Consider the following 23,224-nt stretch of genomic DNA (forward strand, 5'->3'; position numbering starts at 1 on the left):
GAGGCCAGTCGAAGTCAAAGTCAGCAGGGCTGGCGGGTCTCGACAGCGAGGCGGTGCGCCGGTGGGTCGCGGAGGCCACGCGAACCGTCCGGCAGTTGCCGCATTCGGTGGTAGTGCCCGTGAGTTCTCCGCAACATCAGCAGCAGCAGCATCATCGACAGTCACAGCAGCAACAGCAGCACCATCATCATACCACTCACAGGCAGCGTCAGGAACCCAGCCCACCGTCGGTGGGTCTCTCTTCCTTCGTTCTACCGGTATCGATGACGCAGACCCCCAGTATGCGTTTGCTGGAGAACAACAACTTGGTTGAAGTTGCCATGGCCCAGCAGCAACAGCAGCAGCAGTCCCAGCAGTCGACGCAGAAGCAGAAACAAACGAGTCCCACAAATAACAACACTATAGAAGCCTGGAGATCGATTCAAGGCGGGCATCAGTGGTGGAGTCCGCCCAGCAGTATTCAGCAAGAACAGCAGCAGCAGCAACAACAGCAGCAACAACAAGTATCGTCGATCGCGCAGGTTTCTCAACCGCAAAGTCTGGTGGCCGGATCGGTATGTGGCCAGGTGCAGAAGCATCAGCCGCAAGTGCAATCGGAAATCGATCAGCCGCTCGACTTTTCTGTTGGCTCGCTGCAGCAACAGAGGCTGCATCCGCGCGTGAGGACTATGCACGAGAGACTTCTTCGGGAGACGAGAGAGGGTAGGATGCATGATAACAACAACGGGACGAGCGGCCAAAAGATCATCAGGGGAGACGTCAGCAGGCGAAGCTATAGCCCCAGTGAAGCTAGTACCAGCAGCAGCGAAGACGAGGGTGTCTCTACTGGCGGCAGTCCTACGGGACCTCTTCGGGGCGCCTCGGGTGAGTGTCAATCAAATTACACACGTTTCGTTAGAGTTTGGGATATGTTCAGAGTCACCATGATTCGTTAATTTGTGATTATAAAGCTTAATACGAGAGGAAGGAAGGGAAGAAATTGCTCCGTTAATTCTCTCTTTTGCCCATGTGTTTTTTTATGTTAAAATTACACGATGGTTTACCACATTTTTACGAGTTTACATGACCAATTCTCTCAATTAATTATCTTAAAAAATGTTCGTAACATAACCGTTGTATGTATTTGAACTAAATAGCTGATGCAATCTTTTTAATCTCGTTAAGTAAACGTAGATTAAGTTTTATTCATTATCATTTCCCCCCCCCCCTCTCTCTCTCAAGTTATTTCATTATTAAGTGCAATCGACAGCATATTGATATGGAGGCAAATATAAATAAGTATCTATCTTTATCGCAATTTCTTCGCTCAATTAACAGACAATATTGCGCGACAGTTAAACAATTTGCTATTATCGATACTAAACCACGGGCATACGGACATTAAACAATCAAAATTATCTGATTAAATGTAGATTAATACGTTTATCACTGCAAACAACGGCAGGAATCAAGCATTTTGTGGAAAACGTTATGTTTGTCAGCTGCCGGCGCAGTCTGCCGTTGCATTCTCGACGCCCCCGCGCTGCATTGTTGCCATGGAAGCATTGTGCAGCATGGCATTGTATCGGATCATGTGGCCCCCTCCAATCGCGAGAAACGATTTATCCGAAACGACCGAATTTTGCATTAATGCATCTCGTTCCTACTATTCTGTGCACGGAACGCGTGCCAATTGAACTTGGGGGGGGGGGGGGCTACATTCACGTTTAGAGGATACATTTATTTTAAAAGGGAGAATCACTATGCGCTTGTACTTTGTATGAGGATAGACTACTGTTCATGGCGTTGTTTTTAACAATGATACGTGGCCATTCGATGTTATTTATTGCTCCTAAAAGTAATAATCTTGCGTATTGACGTATTAGACATCCAGGTTATTGTGCAGATTACTATGAAGATGTTACGACGTTTTCATCGTCATCATGGTGAGGAATCGGTGACTAATCGGTACTCTTTAACGTTCCACTATCTTGTCAACGCGCATACGCGCATTTGTAAAATTAGGTGGAGTGCTATCTGTGTTAAGACGAGTTTAAGAATCGATATCACGCGCATTAACAGATAACCGAGTCACCATCAATCGCTTTGACGGTAATTTCTATGCCGAGACATCGATCGTGTAATTTCAATCAACGCTGCTCGCGTCAATTATTCGCTTATGATATATGCTCCGTCTGCGCCCCGTCTTTGGACGTTATTAATTAGGTGCAAAGTTGCACACGCGGGCTTATTAATAGCCGCGGCACACGCGCCGCACGTTTCTGCTTTCAATTCAGAATTACCGGTTCCTGATAAACGTGCGATTCACGGTTGCTGCACGTGTCGTTTATAACGTATCTCTTTCGCTCGTCAACAATCGCGCAACGTACACCTAGATAAAATCTTGAGTCGTGCCGGTATCGCGTGATAAAATATGTAATGAATAGTTACCGGTTAATAGTAGACACACATTATGTCCCATAAAAGTGGTTTTGCAAAAAAATTTACTTCAATTTTTACAGAAGAAGTTACAAGGGTCGACAAGAAACACACATTCTAGGCCATCAATTTATGTTATTATTGTTTACATTCTTATATTGGTATTATCATCATAGTACAGGTCACTCGTCAATAAAATTCATTAGAAATTGCCTTAATAGAACAGGTAATCATGATAAAAGAGGAAAAAGTATTGATTAACGTGGATAGCTGTTAGATCTGCTAAAAGATCATAATTTTTACAGGCCGCCTCTATTAACTGCGATATGCGACGCGATAAATTGAAAATTAATAACGTGGAAGTTGTTGTTAATGTACGTTGATTAGCTGCGATAAGCACCAGATCGAAAGGATAGGCAGAAAAATTACTAACCAATTGATACTATTGATAAAAATGCGTATCGCCTTAGTCGGTCCGATGTTGTTAATCTATGGCAATTACGCGACGTCTATGTATTCCTCGTATTCAAGCACCTGATATCGAGGTTATCCGCATGATAAGTCCTTCCTCTACATAGTTGCACTAATATTTAAAAAAAAATGCAGTGGTAAATATACGAGTACGGTGCTGCGTACGAACGAGAAGGAAAAATGATCGTTATCGTATCAGTCGATAACGTCTTAGCTCTAGTACTTGTTTGAATAAATATTCCACGTAGTTGTGTGATTGCATGGTTATTTTCGGCGTACGCTGAAGTCGTGACTCAAAAAATCTTAGTAAGTCGTGCATAAGTCAATCGATACATTTTTATCTTCGCCGATTGAGATTAACAAATATTCATTTTGTACTGAGAACAATTATTGCACCAAATCAAAACGAGTGTAATTAATCGATTGACTGTAATCAATTAACTACGATGAATGTAAAAAGTATTCTAGAATTGACTGATTGGGATAACTGCTTTGATACGAATTTATATTCGCGAATTTATGAATACGAATACATGGGGGATTGTACGAAAAATTAACGTCTAATGTTTCAAAGAATTATTTTGATTATCTATTCATAACCAACGATGATGATTCCATGTCTCGTCCTTGATGAAAGTGCGCGCAGAGTATGGGCAGTTCCAGGTACACGTTTCACAGGGCCGAAGGACCTGTTCGCTGCTAGCCCGGGTGTATTACGATGTAACCCGATACACGTTTGATTCTATGTTATTTACGGGCAGGTGTATCGGCGCAACAATGTTTATCGGCGTAATTAGATTCTATCCCTACGTAATCTTTATCACACGTCGATGAGTTGCGGCGCGGCGAAAATCATGCTTTCAGAACGCGCACACGCACGATGATAATAATTTTCTCGTACACCTTCCCTACATTGATTTCGATTGTCACGCCTTTTTACTGCCGATTGATGAATGATCGGCAAGGGCTACGTAACGCAATTTCTAACATTTCATATACGTCAAATGTTTGCAATATAAACGGTTTTTGATAAATATTTACGTAAAAGAGAAATTAATGTTTTCGTATTAAATTTGTACAATTAAAATATTCTTTAATGAGACGCAAAATTCAAAATATGCAAAATGAAAAAATCCTTCCGGCTCGTGTGCTTTTCTAATAGAATCAACAAATTTGTTTCTCTAATCAATATATTCAAAACACCTATATTTTTAAATCAAGCTTATTAGTCGACATTAACCGGCCAGTGTTTTAATACAGAAAATTTATTGCGAAAAATATTACCTCACCCAGAGTTTGAACCTGGACTTCCCTTCTCTCTAGGCGGGCGTCTCACCATTTCGACCACTGAGGCATGCCATGCAATAAATTTTCTCTATTAAAACACTGACCGGTTAACGTCGACTAAAAAGCTTGATTATTGTTATCTATTACTGGCAACTTAAAGAGATTTATATGTTTGAACTTATATTTTTTGTTCCTAAATATTTTGAAATGCTTCGAGACATATTTTATCGATTGATCACTCATTTCCGTTTATTTGCGCTTAATTCGACTAAAGCTGCACGAATCTGTTTGATGTAGAGCGGCAAAACGGCAATGGCAATTCGCGATTACCGATTAGAGCCCTTATTGGATTCATCTTTTTCATCATGATCGTTTCCACTAACTACCTCCGAGAGCCGCCGTGTTCCTTCCTTCATTAGCGTTTTCTGTGACTCGTCTCGAGTGCATTCGAGTGCCGTCGGATCACTCGCGTGCGGAAAATTAGACGGCCTTCCGATTTGTGAGAGTACTCAGGAGGTACACTCCGATCCCTCTCGCGCTCCTCGCTTCGTAATCGGTGATCTTCGAGCTTCAAATGTGTCGACGGAAATTCTGCGAAGTCCATTCTCGTCTTAAACGAAACCCAAACCCCCGAAGGATCTCGTTATTTAGGTAGTCATTTTCCTCTCGATGCGCTTGAAAGTTCCTTAGCCTCTGCGTCTGTATCCTTAGCCTAGGCATTACTCATCTTTCGAGACAATGCCTTGCAAAGGTTATAAAAATGTATAAATAATAGCGAACTTATAAGAAATAGCAGTGTGCTAAGTTTTAAATTTACTTTTCAATCATTACTGTTCACTCGCTGCAGTATTTTGAGCTAGCAACAGCTGATCGCTATACAGACACATAAACATCGTCATTTGACTACTCGCGTTGGAGTATACGCTTGCGATAGTTGCGGCTGCTGCTCGGGATTATTAATCAGTCGCTGACTAACGAGATACTAATTAATTATTCAATTGTACATTAAGTCGCAGCGTGCAGTGAGAAAGCACGCGATTGAGCGCGCGCGTTATCCTCATTCTGTTTTATGCCGGTCCCCGCGCGTGTCATTAACTTATGATTAGCCGCATAAAGTCGGGGCGCGCATCGATAAAAAATGTATATCGATGCGACCAGCGCATCGGCGATGCCCCGTATCGGCCAGGCATTTCGTTGGGATCTGCTCGACGTCGGCAGTCGATGACGGATAAAATCGCATTTATTGGCTCGCGCCAGATTAATCGCGACCGAATAATATATTTATCTTTACTGCCCGGCCCGAGTCTCCACGGCCGTATACGAGTGAAACGGCCTTTATCGATCGGCGATCTCTCGCTCGCGTCACTCGAGAAACGAAGGCTTGGCTTGAAGATAAAAAGCCGACGCGCTAAAGAGGCGGCCGGAAGCGCGCGGTACCTTGCACGGGCTAATACGCACAATGACTATGAATACATAAAGACGCGTTATCAAATGGGATTTGTTCAGCGGATAACGCAGCCAAGGGAAAAGCTGCGCATATAATAAAAAATGAAAATTAGTGCTCAAATTAAAATTTGAGCTCTCTTGATTCGCCTGCGAACAGTACTACGATTTCTCTAGAAAGCAAATTAATATTAGCAAAGTGTATGAACGCAAATAAATAGCTGCATGAGTAGACTGGTAATTATTTTTGTGCGGTTCTTAGAGAAATTATGACAGTTATATCTTGGGATTTTTGTAGACACCATTATAAGATCTTGTGATGTCATAAAGACATGATTATCTGCTACTTTGAATATGTAAATAGTTACACGGCTATATCGTTTATCGTACTGTTTAATCGTAAACCAGAATTCTGGGAAACGTGAAGTAACGCGACGGATATGACTTATCGTACGAAAAAGTCTTTTCGGGCAGGCAACGAGAGGACTTTTTGTCGCGGTAGATATTCCTGAAAATTCATACGCAATTTATTTAATTTATAAGTGGCATTCTGCCACGATTCTAAATAATCGCAAGGAAAGGAATGCGCCAATACGACGGCCATTCTGCGCCTCTGTCGTTTGTTAGATCGTCTCGACTGCAATCTTCAGGATTTCTAGGATTCTTTAGGGCAGAATCTGATCTTATCAATTACAATGAGATTCTGAAAATAGGGTGGCAGGTTGATTAACTTCATTGCGAGTAGCCACTTCAGAGTCAGCCATTCTCTTGGCGAAGATTGTCCGAAATAATCATCGACGTGCGTGCACCTGACCACCATGGTCGAATGTGATGATACGAGATGATATGATTTTAATGAAAAACCCGCTATTCCTAGAAGAAGCCGGAAGCGGCCGAACCGCTTGCGTTGCGTCACCGGCAGCACGGCATAATGCCTCCTTATTTGCATTGTCCGTCGGGTTTCCGATTATACCTTATACGACCCTCGAATTAAGGCCCTGGCCGTAACCTGCCCGAAACGCTTCGGGCTAGCACACCGAATCCCGATTATTACGTTGGGACGTACACGGCGCGCCTTCCGAGGACGATCGCCGACACGTGACTCGCTGAAGAACCCGTCACTTGAGCGGACCACTCGAAAAGTAATGCCGGTTTTTAACATGCGGTCTTCACGCTACTTGCGTTTGTATCTTACGACAAACGTGATGGATCGACAGCCAGTTTCATCGAACATCCGTTGAACTGTAGTTTAATTGATTCGTTTTTGTTTCTCTTTCTGCAAAAAGTGAGACAGAGGGTCCTGAAAGAGAAACAAGAAGGTCGCTTAAAATTCAATTAAAATTCAATTAAAATTAGAATTTCCGTGAACAGGCTCGGTAATAAACTGTCGGAATATCGTTTGAGTTAGTGAAACATTGAATTGAAGAAATCGCGCCGAATCTATTGTATTTTTAACAACGTCGGTGCGGATGCACCGCGCGATCGTTGCTGCGAAAATCTTACCTGTTACCTTGAAAGACACGGACTCGTCGCACGAAAAAGCTTGAGATACGTGACTCGTACGAGTGGGTGGTGGACATTGGGCAGTCGGTTCGCGGGAATGGGAAATAGCAGTGCGGGGATTCCTGGTAGACAGGCAGAGGTAGTAAGGAAGATACCTATAGAGCCCATGGCAGGTAAAGCCGATGGATAAATCTCACCTTGGATAGGTCAGGTTGGGTCGGGACGATTCGTCGAGGAGGACCGTGCCAAGGGTCACGTGGCTGCTCCTTCCTCTTTCTTTCCTGGCTTCGTCTTACTCCCCTCTCTCTCTCTCTCGCTTGCTCGCTCGCTCACTCGTTCTCGTTTAGCGCTCCTTTTCTAGGATACGCGAAACCCGTAGGCCTCTAACTCTTACCGAAGATGCATTTTGGCCCCGGCGCGACACGCGTGCGGTACGACATGTGCACGTGTGCGGGACAGCTGGGTGTTCGTGTACACACGACGGCAAATCACTATCGCGACGTGACACGCGCCCGACTTTTTCATTGCCAGACTTATTTCAGCTCTGTGATTATCAAGATATGTTCTATGTGTAAAATATTTTAGACCTACATAGATACGTGGTTTTCATTTGTGAACTCTTTCTTTCATAAAAATGTTGTGCAGATCTTATTTTTTAATGATCGAGGGGAAAACCGTTGGGGGCATTGCGGTGTACAGATTTGCGGCATTACTGGGCATTACTGTGCATTAGTTTGGCCATTAGGCCTTGCTGGGGCATTATAGACATAAAATAAGATAAAATAAGATAATAAAATTAAGTAATGCCCACTGGGCATTAGTGGGCATTGGTGTACAAGATTTTTGTCAGCGGTTTCCTCGGCGGTTTCCCTCTCGAGAGTGATGTAGTACATAAAATCATATTTTGAGCCTTACCTGTCAAGATATCCCGTATTGAAAATCAAGCGGTTATAAGAAAAAAAATATATCGTATTTCTACGAATCATAGAAAGGTTCAATCTCCAAAGATTGGAAAATTTGTAATAACACATTTTCTCGTGTGCATACAGACACACTGCTTAAAAAATAATGTGGCATCATGAAAGACACGCGAATGTTGCGTCGATCGATACGTCTCGCTCGCAACTCGATGCGATCGTAATCACCACTAATCCCTGTCCCGCGTCTCACCGATGCCGCGCCATAACTCTTCGTTACAACGTAGCATTGCTGGCTGCGACATGCAAATTATGACTCGCATCGTTACTACGTTCCGCGGGGCGATCGATACGATCTCTCGTGTCGATGACGGATGTACCGGACGGACACGGCCGCTCGTCGAGAGCTCGAGTAGAGGTGTACGCACGACCTTGCCGCCTTGGGTCTCTCGGAAAAGGAAACGTACTTCTCATAATGAAACCTATCATGGCACGTACGCTGCATAGCGAGATAATGCGCCGAGCAGGCTGTGCCGACACGTAGAGACACCACGCATGCTCTGTGGGATGTAAACTTGGTGTTCGCACGTACTCGTATTCGCAGATTGCCTGTTTGTAGCTAAAGACTTGAGGCGTGACGCTTATCACATAGGATAGAGCGGGGCTATTTCGCTCATTTCCAGAAGAAAAAGTCAGACGAAACGTTTTCAGGACAGGGCGGGACTTTATAATGTTTGAGATAAAGAGGGGCTTTCGAAAATTCGTATCTTGAAACTTTTTTACCCGAATTTCTCTTCATTGAGTGAAATAGTCCCGCACTATTCTATTCCTAGTGATAGACTATCTAAAATCTATGTTGCTCGTTAGATCGAATTTAAGGTCTTTGTCCGGGAACGGCCTAAATTTTAATGTAGCAATTGATATAAATTTGATTACGAAACAAGATTTCTAATGCAACTTGGAGTTTATAGTAGTACTAAATAATAAAATTAAGCTTTTAATAAATATAAAATGATAGATCGTATTGGATCATATTTTTTACGCTCTTAAACCGATTTAATTAATGGTTTTATTAAAAGAAAAGTAAGAAATTGATAAGATTGAGATAAAGCTCGTTATCGATATCGCGTTTATCCAAATTCTGAGAATACGTTCTGCTTTACGAATCAATTTCAATAACATTTCTCAACGTCGCGAGATCGTGACGCATACGCGCGTTGCATCTCGCTCCAAGGATCGCGGCGAGATGCGTTTGCACCTAGCAGGCCGGATAAATGATGGGAATCACCATATTCATTGCATTTGTCGGCGTACCGTTGTCGAGCGCCCGTACGCCGTATTTGGCGGTTACGTATGCTAATTCGTCGTCGCGTACGATTGGCAGTCCAGGTTGAAGCGGCGGCACGTATACGAGCTAAAAGGACAAGCTGCATAATCCCGCGATCTCGTTGATTCGTCTTCTCCCGAGTGAATTTATTTCTCCGACAAAATCGACCGTCTCGGGCTGGAAAACGCGCGACAAAATGTCCGCCTTGAAATGTTAGAAATGTTAACGAGAAGCGGCGAGCCGTAAGCTAGAATCGCGGTAAGAGGAGAGTTCTGCAAAAGGGGGCGATGCGCGTCCTTCGTCGCGACGATCCCGGCAAAAGTAATGAAATAACGACGTTGCTCACCTCAACGGTGCGCCGGATTGGTCGAACGTGGAAAGTGGTCTCTCCCACGATTATCGATTATGACTCGTGCGATTTGCACGACGCCATGTCGTACGATGTACGGTAGCCGAGAGATGCGTGAATCAGAATAATACGCACGCAGATTGCGCCAGCTTCTGTGATTTACCCCATGGGAAGTTGGATCGTTCTGGATCATCGGCAAGGAATGTAAGGACGACACGCGAGACGGAACGTCGATTGCCGGATTCCGATAGGATTGTGAAAGTACTTACTCCACGTCATTACGGATTCTTCGCGACTTACGAAAATCCGAGGTTAATCGATTCTCGCACTTGCGAAACTCGCATTGTAGCCATGAGAATGAAGTCTATACGTATTCTAGAACTTCTTCGACTATAGAAAGTTAAGATGGCCAAAGTTGCAAGAGATGTCTAAGGAAATACAAATCAAATTATTGGGGGAGAAAAGGGGAGAGAGAGAGAGAGAGAGAGAGAGAGGGGGGGAATATTACAATATAGATAAACACAATATTCCTTTTTTACACTACATCTTTTTATTTGCTTATTACATTGAAAATGATTCACAATATACCTGTCTATCCCGAACTTATTGTGATTGAGTCGAGCAGGATAATTTACCTTTCGAAATATTGCGATTACAAAGGCCGTTCTTTCTGAATATTATACAATTTAGGTTTATAAAGGGATCGATCGAACACGCTTTTGAAAAATACGGAAACATCATGCCGGTAAGCCCGTTTAAGCCGGCAGACATTCATCTGCTTGCTTAAACTGCTTTGCCAGTCATTGCGGTTCCCGCATCCTGCTGCAATTTTTACCTGCATGCCGTTCAGAATTTCATACAGTTCGCATGCCATATGTTCGTATGCAAATTGCGCCTTTCCTATTCGGTAAGTTTCGGCACAGACGATCGTAATATTGTCGATTGGATCGGCTGAATCAGACGTGGAAAGCATGTCGAAGCCAATTAAGGACTTCACGCGACATTTATTCACAGCTGTGTTATTCAGTAAGTTCAATATAAAGTTACAATTGGAGATTCGACTAAGAACAAGATAGAACATTTATTCTTCGCTCATGTATTCGCGTGTTCCTTCAATTTGATGCGATTCTCCGCGTGGAAATCTTCCGACTTTTCTTTGCATGCAAAATCTGCATAATTCGTTAACAACATTGTATAAAAACGCGTGCGTAAATTAATTGGCACCTAAGAATCCGGCACGCATCGACGGCATTTTAATTGCGTTATTGTCTCGTGAGATGCTTTTGCGCGATTAGTATATAATTTGAATAATCAAAGCGAGATTCTATGCGCAACGAGATGAACGGACGATTTATCGGTGCATATTTATCGCATAATGCAACGAATCGCGACTTAAATGGGATTAAGAGAATTCTTTTATGCAACAGTATAACTGTATCTGTGACGTTGCACTCAATTGCACGCATACGTGTGTGACTTTATTATAAGTGCATATTCAGCGAATAATTTTACTGGTATTATCAAGATATTTTCTTTGTGATTTCATTGTTTCCAATCGTTAAATGACTTTGCAAAGTAATCTACGTTAATATAAGTCTAACGATGCACGTAAAACTCTAAAACATTAATATTAATAATAGGAGACGAACGTACAAAAGATGTGTAAAGTGCAAAATTGGAGGGAAACTTTGCATAATTAGCGTATCTGTTTTCTCCAAGGGGGAAACCGCTGAGGGCATTGTGGTGCACAAATTTGCGGCATTACTAGGCATTACTGGGCATTACTAGGCATTTTTTGGGCATTAGGCCTTGCTGGGGCATTATAAAGATATAAAAAGATAAAATAAGATAAATAGGATACAATAAGATAATAAAATAAAGTAATGACCACTAGGCATTAATAGGCATTGGTGTACAAGATTTTGGTTAGCGGTTTTCCCCTCGGTTTTCTCTTGTAATAATTGCTATAATTTTGACGAGTGTCGCATTTACTCAAAATAAGATTCCATCGGGAGAGCAAAGCTGTCTAATGATACCGAAAGAAGACGCGCGGGAGGTCGCTTCAAATTTCGCACTATTATATGAGTCAGCAACGGGGTGATAGTAACACAGTCAGAGACCGGGGGTCGTTTTAAGTAAAGATAATGACAGTGTACACAGGAACATGCGTGCCTAATGCCGACACACGTCCTCGCGGCCACTCGCCGCTTCCTGCCTCATGTATTCAAATTAAACCACGTAACTCCGTCATGGAGCTCGTATAATGGTAATGATGATGGTAAACGAGAACCATGGACGCCTTCGTTCATTGCCGCCAGATCTCGGGAAAGCACTATGATTTCACGAGTCGCATGACGATGCACACTCTTCGGGCGTCGCGATAATTCGCCGCGTTCCCCCACCGCATTCGCGGCTGGTAATCATTCTGAAAATTATGCGGAAAGTTACGTATTTTCTTGGATTACGATCGATGCGTTATCGACGCGATAATTAATCGCGAAATTGCTTTTTGATAAGAAAGCATCGCACTCCGAGGCGATTCCAAACAAATAACGTGATTAATATTTTCAATTATCAACGCCACATGCCGTAGCGACGACACGAGGAAGAGATCATTGCCCCGCGCGCGAACAGACTAATCTGTCCTCGGAATCATTTCGTGATTCCTTCGGATCTGCTTTCTTTGTCTCGTCTCGTTTTCTTTTTCTTTCCTTCACGTTGGGCCTAATAAACCTCTTCCGGACCTACCGTCTCGGGTTCCTCGACGATGTCGCTCCACGACATAATTAGTTAGGAGACGCTTAATGTAATTTTAATAACTAGATAAATAAACATAAGCGTAAGCATGGCAGTGTAATTTGAATCCGGATGTGTCGACGATGAGCGGCTTCGATAAAGCACAATGTTAATGTTCTCGCCATAGAGAAAAACTGCATACGTCGTCCTGTCCTTGTCGCATGAATTATACCTGTCTCACCTCTCTCGTGCCGTTGCGTGCGATGCGTGCGATGCGTGCGCCCGTTCGTGCGTGCATGCGTTCGTGCATGTTCATGTATTTCGTAGTTTATGCAACGTATGCTAATCCGACGAGCGCAGTCGCGTCGACCGTTCCCCAAATAATGAATAATCAGCATCACAGACCTGTTGGCTGCGTTGACTACACTTCACAATTGGCCATAATAGTCTCTGGCTAGGCATAGTCTCTTTTAGAATTAGCGTGGCTAATTTGTTAAATGTCCATTATGATATTTTGAACTTTGAAAATTGAACGTCACAATTATTCCCGAAAAGAAGAAAATATTTACGCGTATATTACATAATATTTGTATTCATCTCTTCAGTTCAGAGCTCTTAGGTCTCTTGTTAATAATAGCGTGACTTATTAGACATGTTCCAACTATAACACCGATTTCTTTCTCGACGCACCTGCAATAATTTTATCATTAATTCTTAGTTCTATAGAAGGAATAAAGGGAAAGAGAGGCGCTAATCAAGTTTTTTCACGCCTACTTTATTCTCCATTATTCCATTTTGTACGCACTGACTATAATATGCAAACGATTAGATATTCAGATCGTATGTCTCCCTCGCGAGTCGTTATGCCATTTCTGTCGCTCTTTCGAACGTGGCTTCAACAAAAATGAAATACGCCGTGTTTAATTAAATTTAAATACTTCTAATGGTTATGCACGAAGTTCTTACAGAAACAGGTGTTGAAAAATGGCGAGGCAAAAAGTTATCTTTCTTTCACCTGACGTATCTGATAATTTGAAAAATAGAGAAGCGAGAGAAAATTTTTACATATCTTCTAATAACAATTAGTTTTTTTCAGTATAGCATATTTGAATGAGCGTATTTAATTATTATCTCGTGCCGCTTGGAATATATCATATTCATCGTTCTTAATTTCAATTTATTGCTTATTTTGGTCTTCCGGAGAGGTTTCGTCATGAATTTTTATGGGCCTGCGCTCGAGGTTTTTAAACTGTTTTCGTTGTAGTTAATAAATCGCCTGTCGTCATGCAACGCGTACAAATTTACAGCAAAGTTGCGAGCAGAGATATCGTCGCGTTAACTCGCGCAGCCGCTACGAAGATTGATGGAACGCGAGTCGCGGGCACGATCGCGGCCACTAGAACGATCTTACACCCTTGTCAGCGTTATCTAGATAGAGACTAAAATTCGCCATTCAGTTAGACGCGTCGCTACTAATTAATCATACTATTTTGCACGGTGCACCAATTGCAAACGAGGCATTCGCTATTAGTAAATAACTTACGACCTAACGATTTGCCGATCATAATAATGCAAGGATTCTTGGCCTCTCGCCAGTGTAATTGCCAGTACAAGCTCAATTAGCTCGTCTAACAAATAATCGCGTAATCAATTAGCCGCGTTGTGTGTATGGATCAATGCACTCGATCGTAGTCACGATCCAAGCTCTCACGTTCTTGAGCCATACGCAATTTGTATCTTTAAAAACCTCTCTCGCTTTCTTTTTACATGATGTAAATACAGAAAGCAATGATGGTTAACTAGTAATTTGAAAATCTTTGTTTCTATTAAGTGTACGACGGTTCAATTTATTTCAAAGAAAATTTGAAACGTTGGCCAGAACAGGATAAATATATGTGTATTTAATTGAAATATACATATTCTGAAATATTTCTATATATAATATTGCAAGTTTATGTATAATAAGCATTCTATTTAAAAATGAACGCTCTATTGATGCACTTATATTATTCGTCGTCATCGATTAATGATAACAGCGCATGCATGTCGACACCTTTGTCAGCTGTTATTACGATGAGAATGCAAATTTATTAGCGAATAAAACATTCGTTTATTAATTAGCGATATGTCTGCATCACGTATGACGACCCATTTTTGTTTCGTTCATTTTGCTCAACTTTCAATCTCTGATGCGAAGGCGATCATACGTGTAATATTAAATTAATATTGATGCTTTTTTATCATATGTGTGCACTTAAATGCATATATCCAAGGATAAAAATAACTTCTTTAACAATCTATACATTCACTTTGTACGTTCGTTGTCTCTATTTAATTAACGTAAATGTATTCTAAGATTACATTAATATCCGTGTATGTAATAAAATATACCACACACATACAGTAATTAGTAGACGATAGTTGGAATATATTACTACTTAATACAGATACAGTTTCTTCCTCGAAACAAAGAATGAACGTCATTTTTTTTCAATTGTAACTTAAATCATGATAAGTTGCGGATTAATATTATCTTATTGTTAGAATAAAATATACTTGAGAAATAGAGAAAGACCAACTGATAGATAAGATTTTATTAATATCTTTAATTACTTCTAATTATTTTATCTCTAATCTTCTAACCGATATATTATTAATGTGTCTACGTAAAAATACTTATTCTTCTTTTCTGTTGATTTAACGGAAAATATTGTCTGATTGTGAAACATCTGATATATAAGTACATATAATATATTCGCATGTAAACCTATTCGCGCATGTTCTGGATTTTCTGACGAGACGAAAGAGCGAGCCCTCCCGAGTTGTCGGCCATTGTTTACGGCGCTTTAATTAGTCCGTTAATGTGACCGGGATAAAACCACGAGTCCCTTATCTGATATGTTTCCGGCGAATCATGGGAATTATTTCCGTACATGCAAATACCAACGAAAAGGCGAATTGAGTTGCGCTTCCGGAACGATCTCATTGTGCGATAAGAACGACCACGCGTGACTAAGGATAGATTTCGTTATTTACTATGCATGCAATATATTTGCATGTAAAAATTATTTTAAATAATAGAGTCTTCTATAGGGAAGAAAGGATTTAGAATATATTATGTTCATTTTAATATTATTTTTTTTATAAAATTACGTTTTATTAAAAAGAAATTACACACAAGACTTTTAAGAATAGAAGCATTGTTCGAAACATTTTTCTTCTCTTTTAACCCAATTTGAAAATAATTCCCTGTCTTCGCATTACGTCATGAGTTTCAATCGTTACTCCAAGCGTGGCATTATCTCGTACAATTATCTCATTTTGCCACGATATCTCGAGCCAGCCATTTATAAGCGATCTACTCGCAAATGATACGGATCGGCGCTCTAAAATCGGTCACATTATAACTTTAATTGTGGATAAGTAAAACGTGGGCCGTTACAAGTGCTTTTCACACCTGCGATACGAGGTACCTAATTACACGTTCCTGGTTATGGATTTACGAACGAGGGCTAAATGTATCCGAGGTGCACTAATACAAGACTCACACGTAACATTCCAATCACTAACGGTATGTAATTGTCACGGAAAATCGAATGTTAATTACATTTGAAGAGAACAGACTTAATAATTACAATGGGATGAGAGCACGAAACGACGTTCCTTTGGGCGATAATCACATTTAAGGATACCTCACGCATGTGGTGGTACATATTAGGCGACTTAACGAGTCAAGCGTGCTTAACGGCGCGTTGAGCAGTTCCTTGGGATTAACTGGCCGTGCCTAAACGCGTTAATATATTATTGTACCAGACGCGTACAGAGAAAGACAGAGGTAATTAACCCTCGCAGCTTCGTAAGCAGCCATATTTTAAGGTCCACTTGCACGTGTCTCTCCGGTGACTTCTTAATCGTCCATACGACTTCATCACGCCGGTGATTTCATTCCGACGCCCTTCTTTCTTTTCTCCTTTTAATCGCTCCGGGTGCGAAGAGCGAGTTCGTAGTCGTTAGCTCACCGAGGGCAAGGGTCGAATTGTGCCTGTTCCGAATTTTCCATTTCTGAGACTTGAACAAAAATACGCCCGTTGAATAAAAACAGGACTTCGATGAAATAATAATTAAATATTTTTTATCAGATAGAACTATTCAATTAATAATATCGTTGCAATGTGGTTACTGGCATCTTGTCACATTTGACTTCTCGTGAGGTTTTATGACGATCTCGGCATCCCTTCGTTCTATGTGAATAATTCGCACCTGCATGGGTACATGGTGAGAATAGCAAAGGGTAGCCAAGCTCTCTGAAGTGGGATAATTATGCAAAATTTCCACGAAAAGAAATAATGCTTACGAAACAATGGGAAATAATGAAAAGGTGCTTTTGCGATACTTATTCGTACAGTAATTCTTCACGTTTTTATTATTTATATCCACTTTCCTATACCTTGTGCAGAAATGAAAGTGATTCTTTGTTATTAATTCCATATCTAGCGAGTGGTAAATTCATTATACAAAGGAAAGTCTTGTATTATTAGATAGGAGTCTAATATGAGATAGTAAGTTTTCAACGCCCAAATTCAATCACAAATCTCTTGTCGCAACGATTACACGATCTAACAATCAATTATCCATTAAACAGATTTCACTACAAGGGCAACAAATTCATGGTGGAACCAAATAGATGATGCCTGTTAATTTAGCAGAAACTCCGCGATCTCATAATACGGGACTTTCCTCTACCCGCGTAAATATTTTTGTTCGAATACGAAATGTAACTTAATTCTTTTAATGTACTGTAATATTATTGCACTTGACGTTACGTGCACCGTTTTATTATCGAATTAAAGTGAGGAAATAACTTAAGCGTCATCGGAAAATGATCGTACAGTTAATTTGAACTTAATTAGCTTAATTGGAAATCGATGTTGGTCACGCGACTCACGGAACATTAATTGATAATAACATTACTTTCGTCGCTCAGCATGGCATCTTAAATTTCATAATCGCACGCTCTAGCAAATTCCTCTATGAAATTTATATTGTGCACATCTGAAATGCAGAAGCATTTCTTTCCGCGCAGTTCTGAAAATTGCTCTGTATTATTGATTCCGCCGACCGATCTATCCAGTGTCGTAATAGTCAAACGGACTCTCGACCGCCTCTCGATTAGTTTCTCCCTCTTTTTTCTCGTTCCTCGACCCAACTTGTAACTACCGTCAACAACGAGATTTTGCTGGATCTTAATATCGATCTATCGATCGCAGACTTCCGCGAAGTATCATAAACCTTTGCCCGTTAAGGCGCGGTTAGGACCGCTCGCGGGATTTGCGCGATGCAGGAAAACCGCGTATATCCTTTTTTCGTTCGCGTTTGTTCCCATTGCGCGCGCGCGCGCGCGAGTTCACCGTGGCTTCTCGCGCAACAGAGAGGAAATTAATCCTAGGAACACAACTTTTTGCCGATGTGAATACCCAAGTCGCTGAGACGTGTTCTATACGCGCGAGGTTCGGCTGAAGCAATTTGCGTCACTCTGGTGTGTTAATATTTATTCATTGACTCTTGCCTGCACCATGGGTGGAGAAATTAATTTATCGTGAATTTAAAATGAAAAGAAACGTTCACAAACTTATAGAGTAGTCTAATACAGAGGGGTATTATATTTAAAAAAATTAGAATGATAGATTTAAATATTGCGACGATTATATCGAAGTTTATAACATTCTCTGTCATCGTGATACGTGAATTGATACGTCCTTTCGGAGCAATTCTTCTTTTCATATCTGTAATTGGATTAGGACTTGATTAGCATATGTATGCCGTTCCCCGTCATTTTACGTTCGCGACTGTGAATTCGGATCGTCGATTTCGCTATCGGCATGCAACTTTGACAGCATGATGTCGGAGAAAGCCGCGCCAATCTCAGCAAGGATGACAGTGTATTAGTAAAAACGACGGTAAGAGGTTCAGAGACGCTGCGGACAGGCCCCCCACGTGAAAGGGGGCCCGATTCGACGGGGATAAGAATGCCTCGCGCGCGCAAGACCCGACTTGGCGGACTTCGGCGGCAGTTTATGAGTCGCGGCGAACGCGGTCGTAAAGCTTACCATTGCGCGCATAAACCGGCGCGATAATGATTACTACTTCCGCGCGGCGTGTCCCTCTCCGCCCGAGAGGAAGTCGCCGTTTCGCGGATCGCCGTATCTCATGATCGGCCGTCGTTGAAGCTTTTGTTCGCGGCGTTGAAGCGGACGGGCCGGCGGCGAGGCGGCGCGGCGGCACGGCGGGCCCCCATTGTCCAACTCCTCTCTCTCTCTCTCGGCGCTCTCTCGAAGCCCTCGCTACCTAAACTCTCTCCCGGCACGAAATGCGTGCCTACCACCGCGGTCGCTTACTTTTTTGCCCACGTAACTCTCATTTTGATCAATTTGAGTTTTTTGCCGGGGCGGCAACCGTTGACTTTACTACCGAGACCTCATCTCCACTCTTCGCCGGCTCGTCCCGTCCTTTCTTCGTCTTTCCCTCGACCCCTCCTCTCGTGTCCACCTTCTCTCCTCGTTCCTCGTCTTCCTCGCTCGCGCTCGTTGATTACCTTTCTCAACACAATCCCGCGTCTCTTTCTCTCGTATCGCACGCATACGTTAAATCTCATCTTCCGTCCCACGTGCTCCTTTCGACGGCGTAGTGATTCACTCGCTCGCTCATGTTGAGCTTCCGTGACGTCCGGAGTCACCGCTAGACGGAGAAGGGTACGGTGACGGATTGTTAGCCGGGGGCGGGTCTGATAGTTGGCACTCTTCTGTCCTCAGAACCGCGGCGGAAGTGCCTCGTACTCGCTACGAATTTCGTCTTTCGTGTATCTGTGAGTGCACGAAAAGCATTTCGTCTTCCGGCCGAATACTGCCTTATCCGCAATTAGTTTAGATCGAGCAATTAATCACGAAGCTAATCTATTCCTAAATGACAAGCGCCCGGCATATTTAAGAATATTGAAGAAATCTGCTCGGTTACATTTAAGAGAAACAGAATTGGATGTGGTTAATACAAACGGAAAACGCGGGATACGTAGTGATATTTTTCTTGTTGATTAATGTCTTGTAAATTACATGTAATTTGCGAAACGCGTTGCTTTTCAACCGTTCGGCAAACTAGTCGAATGAAGTCTCGCGTTTGGTTAATCGTAGAAGCGATACGTGACCGATCAAGCAGTCTTGTCGATTCGTGCTGTAAAGCGTGCACCGTGAACGGAATCGTCAAGACCGCCGCGCGTTGGACATTCCCTATTCGCTACAGTGAGACACAGAAGAACACGTGTTGCGTGCACGCTGCTACCATCATACGTGAAACAATAGTTAACAAATTTCCCCGAGTTAATAATCCCGTTGTTTTAACTTATGTGTCGTACCTGCGCGGCGCAAACATGTAATTTAACGCGTGTTACACAAAATATAAATTTCCTGAATCTAACATAAGACATTTTTGTCTGCAAATGGTATCTTTGAAGCTCCTTTGTTCAGATATTCGCATTGTTCGCAAGTTATCCACAATACTTAAGTCCCGGCTAGCGATAGAAAATTAGTGCAGGATGCAAAATATCAAAAACTCGAAAAGCACAATTTTTCTTCGATATTTTAATTATCTAATAGAGTACCGATTAAAAATTTGACCTAGCCATAGAAGGCTATGCCTTCCAAAGGTTGATAGTCGCGCGACATATTTGTTAACTATAAGAAAATACAAATACAAGATCGCCGAAACGAGACTTTCCCATTATCGAGTGAGGGAATAGAGGCTGGTCTCGAGGTAACTGCAATAAGTCACGGAAAAGAGTAGTCGATGCTCCCGGAAGTAGAGTTGGCGGCGAATGAGCTAACGGATGGACACCGCGGACTATTATTTAACTTTAATTGATGATAGCTCGCAAACTGTTCCACATTGATGGTCATCGATAATCGCTAATGATTCCGATCTCTACCGCACTGCTGAGGGGCATCGCGAAATAATCCTCTCGGTGCTCTCTATCTCTATCGTACGCGTGAGCATCTCGAGGCGCACGCAAGTGTGCAATGATCGATACTTCGCACGAAAACTATCGAATATATTCGACATAGATATTTCTCTGTTCCTTTAACGGTACCGAATTTAGGCTCCTCGCGTCTCTCCTCGCGACCTAGTTCAGTGAGAGGCATACGGGTTCGTTGTAACGTGGAGTATGAAAGAGCAATGTCTTTCTTTAAAGTTGTATTATTCCGTCTACTCGTTACAGATTTTATAATTTGTTATAATATAATATAAACTAAATTATATGCAGATGACATTTCAAATTTTCAACGTTTGTATGGAGGTGTAAACGTTGCGCGATTATTGATATTAAGAAACGGGAAGAACACGTGAGTACAAGTAACTGAAAGGTACCAACACTTAGCAACACAAATCAAAGTACCAAGGTACTCTCGAACACCCACAGTACGCGTGTTGGCACAGTGGTGGACCCCGCGTGTTTTCGAGATACGAGACACGTCTTGTTTTAACTCGCCACTCGTCGAATAGTGCAAGTAATCGGTTAATCGATAGATGGTCGCGCGATACGTCGCCATGAGAAGCGGAATTCGCGTCGGGCAAACGAGATTGTTACGTTGTTTCTGCTATTTCGTGCGCGGGCGGGGGGAGGCGAATGACGTGTTACGGAGGTAGTTAACGGAAGAGTCCTCGGGGGCTACGTACGTACGCTCGGGCCTGTTGGTCTTTCTCTCTCACGATGAGAACGGAAAAAAAGGACGGACGTCGGTGGTACAAACGCACCCGCGGTGATGATTAACAGCCAGGCCCGGCGCATATCTCCGGGGCCTGACCGGCGAGGGTAATCGATTAATACACGATATCGAGCCCGCGCGTCTCTCTCGCGGCCATTGTTTGTTGTTAATTACACTGATACATCTAATCGACAAGCGAGGATCGGCACGACTATGATTCGGCGATTTGACCGGTCGCGGATGCGGACCCGGGCTCTCCGACCCGCTTCTCCGAGATGTAAATGTTCCTTTAATGCAGATATCACTGTACCGCGACGTCGAGATACACCGGGCCAACGGCGGCATTGTTTGGTAACATTGTAACATTGCACCGCTCGTTTATCTGCGGCGGGCATCGAATCCGGCATTCTAATTAATACAAGTCGACGCGTCACGGCGACCGGTTTCATTACGGACGCGGTACGAAGCCGAGAGTCCTCTCTTATGACATTTATATGCGAATGTTATGGCTCGCACTAATACAACGTGCGCGAATTGAATCGGATCGTTGATAAAATTTCGTACGTAATATTTTTCTTGAATTAGCCCGCAAAAATTATCTTCAGGCGCGAAAAGTGAGTACCTTGAAGATTATATTGAGATTATTCATATATATTCGTCGATTTCTCTGTGTCATCGAAAGTTTTTTACGAATGCAACATTTTCACGGGAACTTATACGTTTATATAAAAATAACAAGTTCATTGTTATTTTCCTACTGGATTGCTTACGAGAGCCAATCAGGATTTAGCCTTAAGGGGTTACAACACTCTAGAGTCCAAAAGAAGCCAATTTTCGGTGATTTGTTTCAGGAATATAATAAACATAAATGAAAATCTGTTTTATCCATATTATTCTCCATACATTGAAGTGTACAAATAGACACAGAATATTTGAAGATGAGTCGGGAAAAATATTCCTGCCCAAATGATATTTTCACGAAGCGCAACGAGCTCGTTTTAGCGCCCAGCTCGCCTCCCACCTGCTCGAGGTTAGCTGTTAAATCGCCGGTTAATTGCGCGCGGCCGCTCGCAAGAACGAGCTGCGCGTTTCGCCGATGGTGCGTGGCCGGGCCCCAAGTGTCGCGTTAATTACTTGAACGTTAGGCAGGCTCCTCCCTCCCGACGTATAGGTAGATGGATGGATTACTTAACACTTGTCACGCCTCGCTAATTAACATTCAGTCATCTCCCTCTCGGAAGTGCTTCCCCCGTCCCCACGCCGCGACGATGACGACGCGACAGGTGGAAAGTCGTTTAATATTTATCGACCATCGCTCCCGACCCCGTTGGCACCTTCGGGGCCCGATACACGCACCGGCACCCGGCCACGGCCCCGGCCCCGGCCCCGCTCGCAGCTCAATCAGAATTCGTGATGGCGCGCGACGCTTCACGGAAAATATTAGAATACGACGCCGTGATCGTCGATTAACGACGGATAAACGGACGGGTGCGGGTGTCTCTCCTTTTTTTTTTCATCCGCGACTGTCAACGGTTGCCGGGTCTTGACGGGTTCTACGGAATTCCAGATGCAGGACGTTTCGTCCCGTCGCGCGTAATCTGCGCGTTCGATCGCGACCGGGTGTCGTCGGAGATGTGCACATTGTTGAATGCAGGCGCGCGCACATATGGTAACTAATGAAACCTAACACGTTCAATGCCGTGGCATTGCTTAGCTGACTCTAATATTGACGACGGGATTCTCGGAAGACCGTCGCGAGAGATGTATCGTCGGTTGGGATTTTTGTTGGCCGCTTATCCGGATGGCAAACGCGCACGGTCGATGCAGATGAGGTGATAATTGAGTGCATTTTATTCCAGCAAATAAGCGTGAACATGCTGTCATAACTGTCAAGAATTATTACTAGTAGATTAGTATAAAAGTACGGCGGCTTATTTCTCTTCGAGCTCTCCGTCTACTAGATTGCAAATTGTCTCAATTCTCCCGTTAACTTAATCAAGTGCAATTTTGCGCGCAATTA

The 23,224-nt window shown here is 42.8% G+C and overlaps 1 protein-coding gene across 3 annotated transcripts in view; it reads left to right on the forward strand.

Moving 5' to 3' along the window:
* The first annotated feature begins 228 nt into the window (after positions 1-228).
* Positions 229-23,224, forward strand: part of LOC105568141 (POU domain protein 2-like) — a 122,089-nt gene continuing 99,093 nt past the window's right edge. For all 3 annotated transcript variants that reach the window (XM_012023558.1, XM_012023560.1, XM_012023559.1), the window contains exon 1: positions 229-864. In XM_012023558.1, coding sequence (XP_011878948.1) covers positions 264-864 — 601 coding nt within the window. In that variant the 5' untranslated portion in view covers positions 229-263. The remainder of the gene's footprint in view (positions 865-23,224) is intronic.

This window comes from Vollenhovia emeryi, unplaced genomic scaffold (assembly GCF_000949405.1).
Source record: "Vollenhovia emeryi isolate VEMERY1.0 unplaced genomic scaffold, V.emery_V1.0 DF939131.1, whole genome shotgun sequence".
Taxonomy (NCBI): Eukaryota; Metazoa; Arthropoda; class Insecta; order Hymenoptera; family Formicidae; genus Vollenhovia; species Vollenhovia emeryi.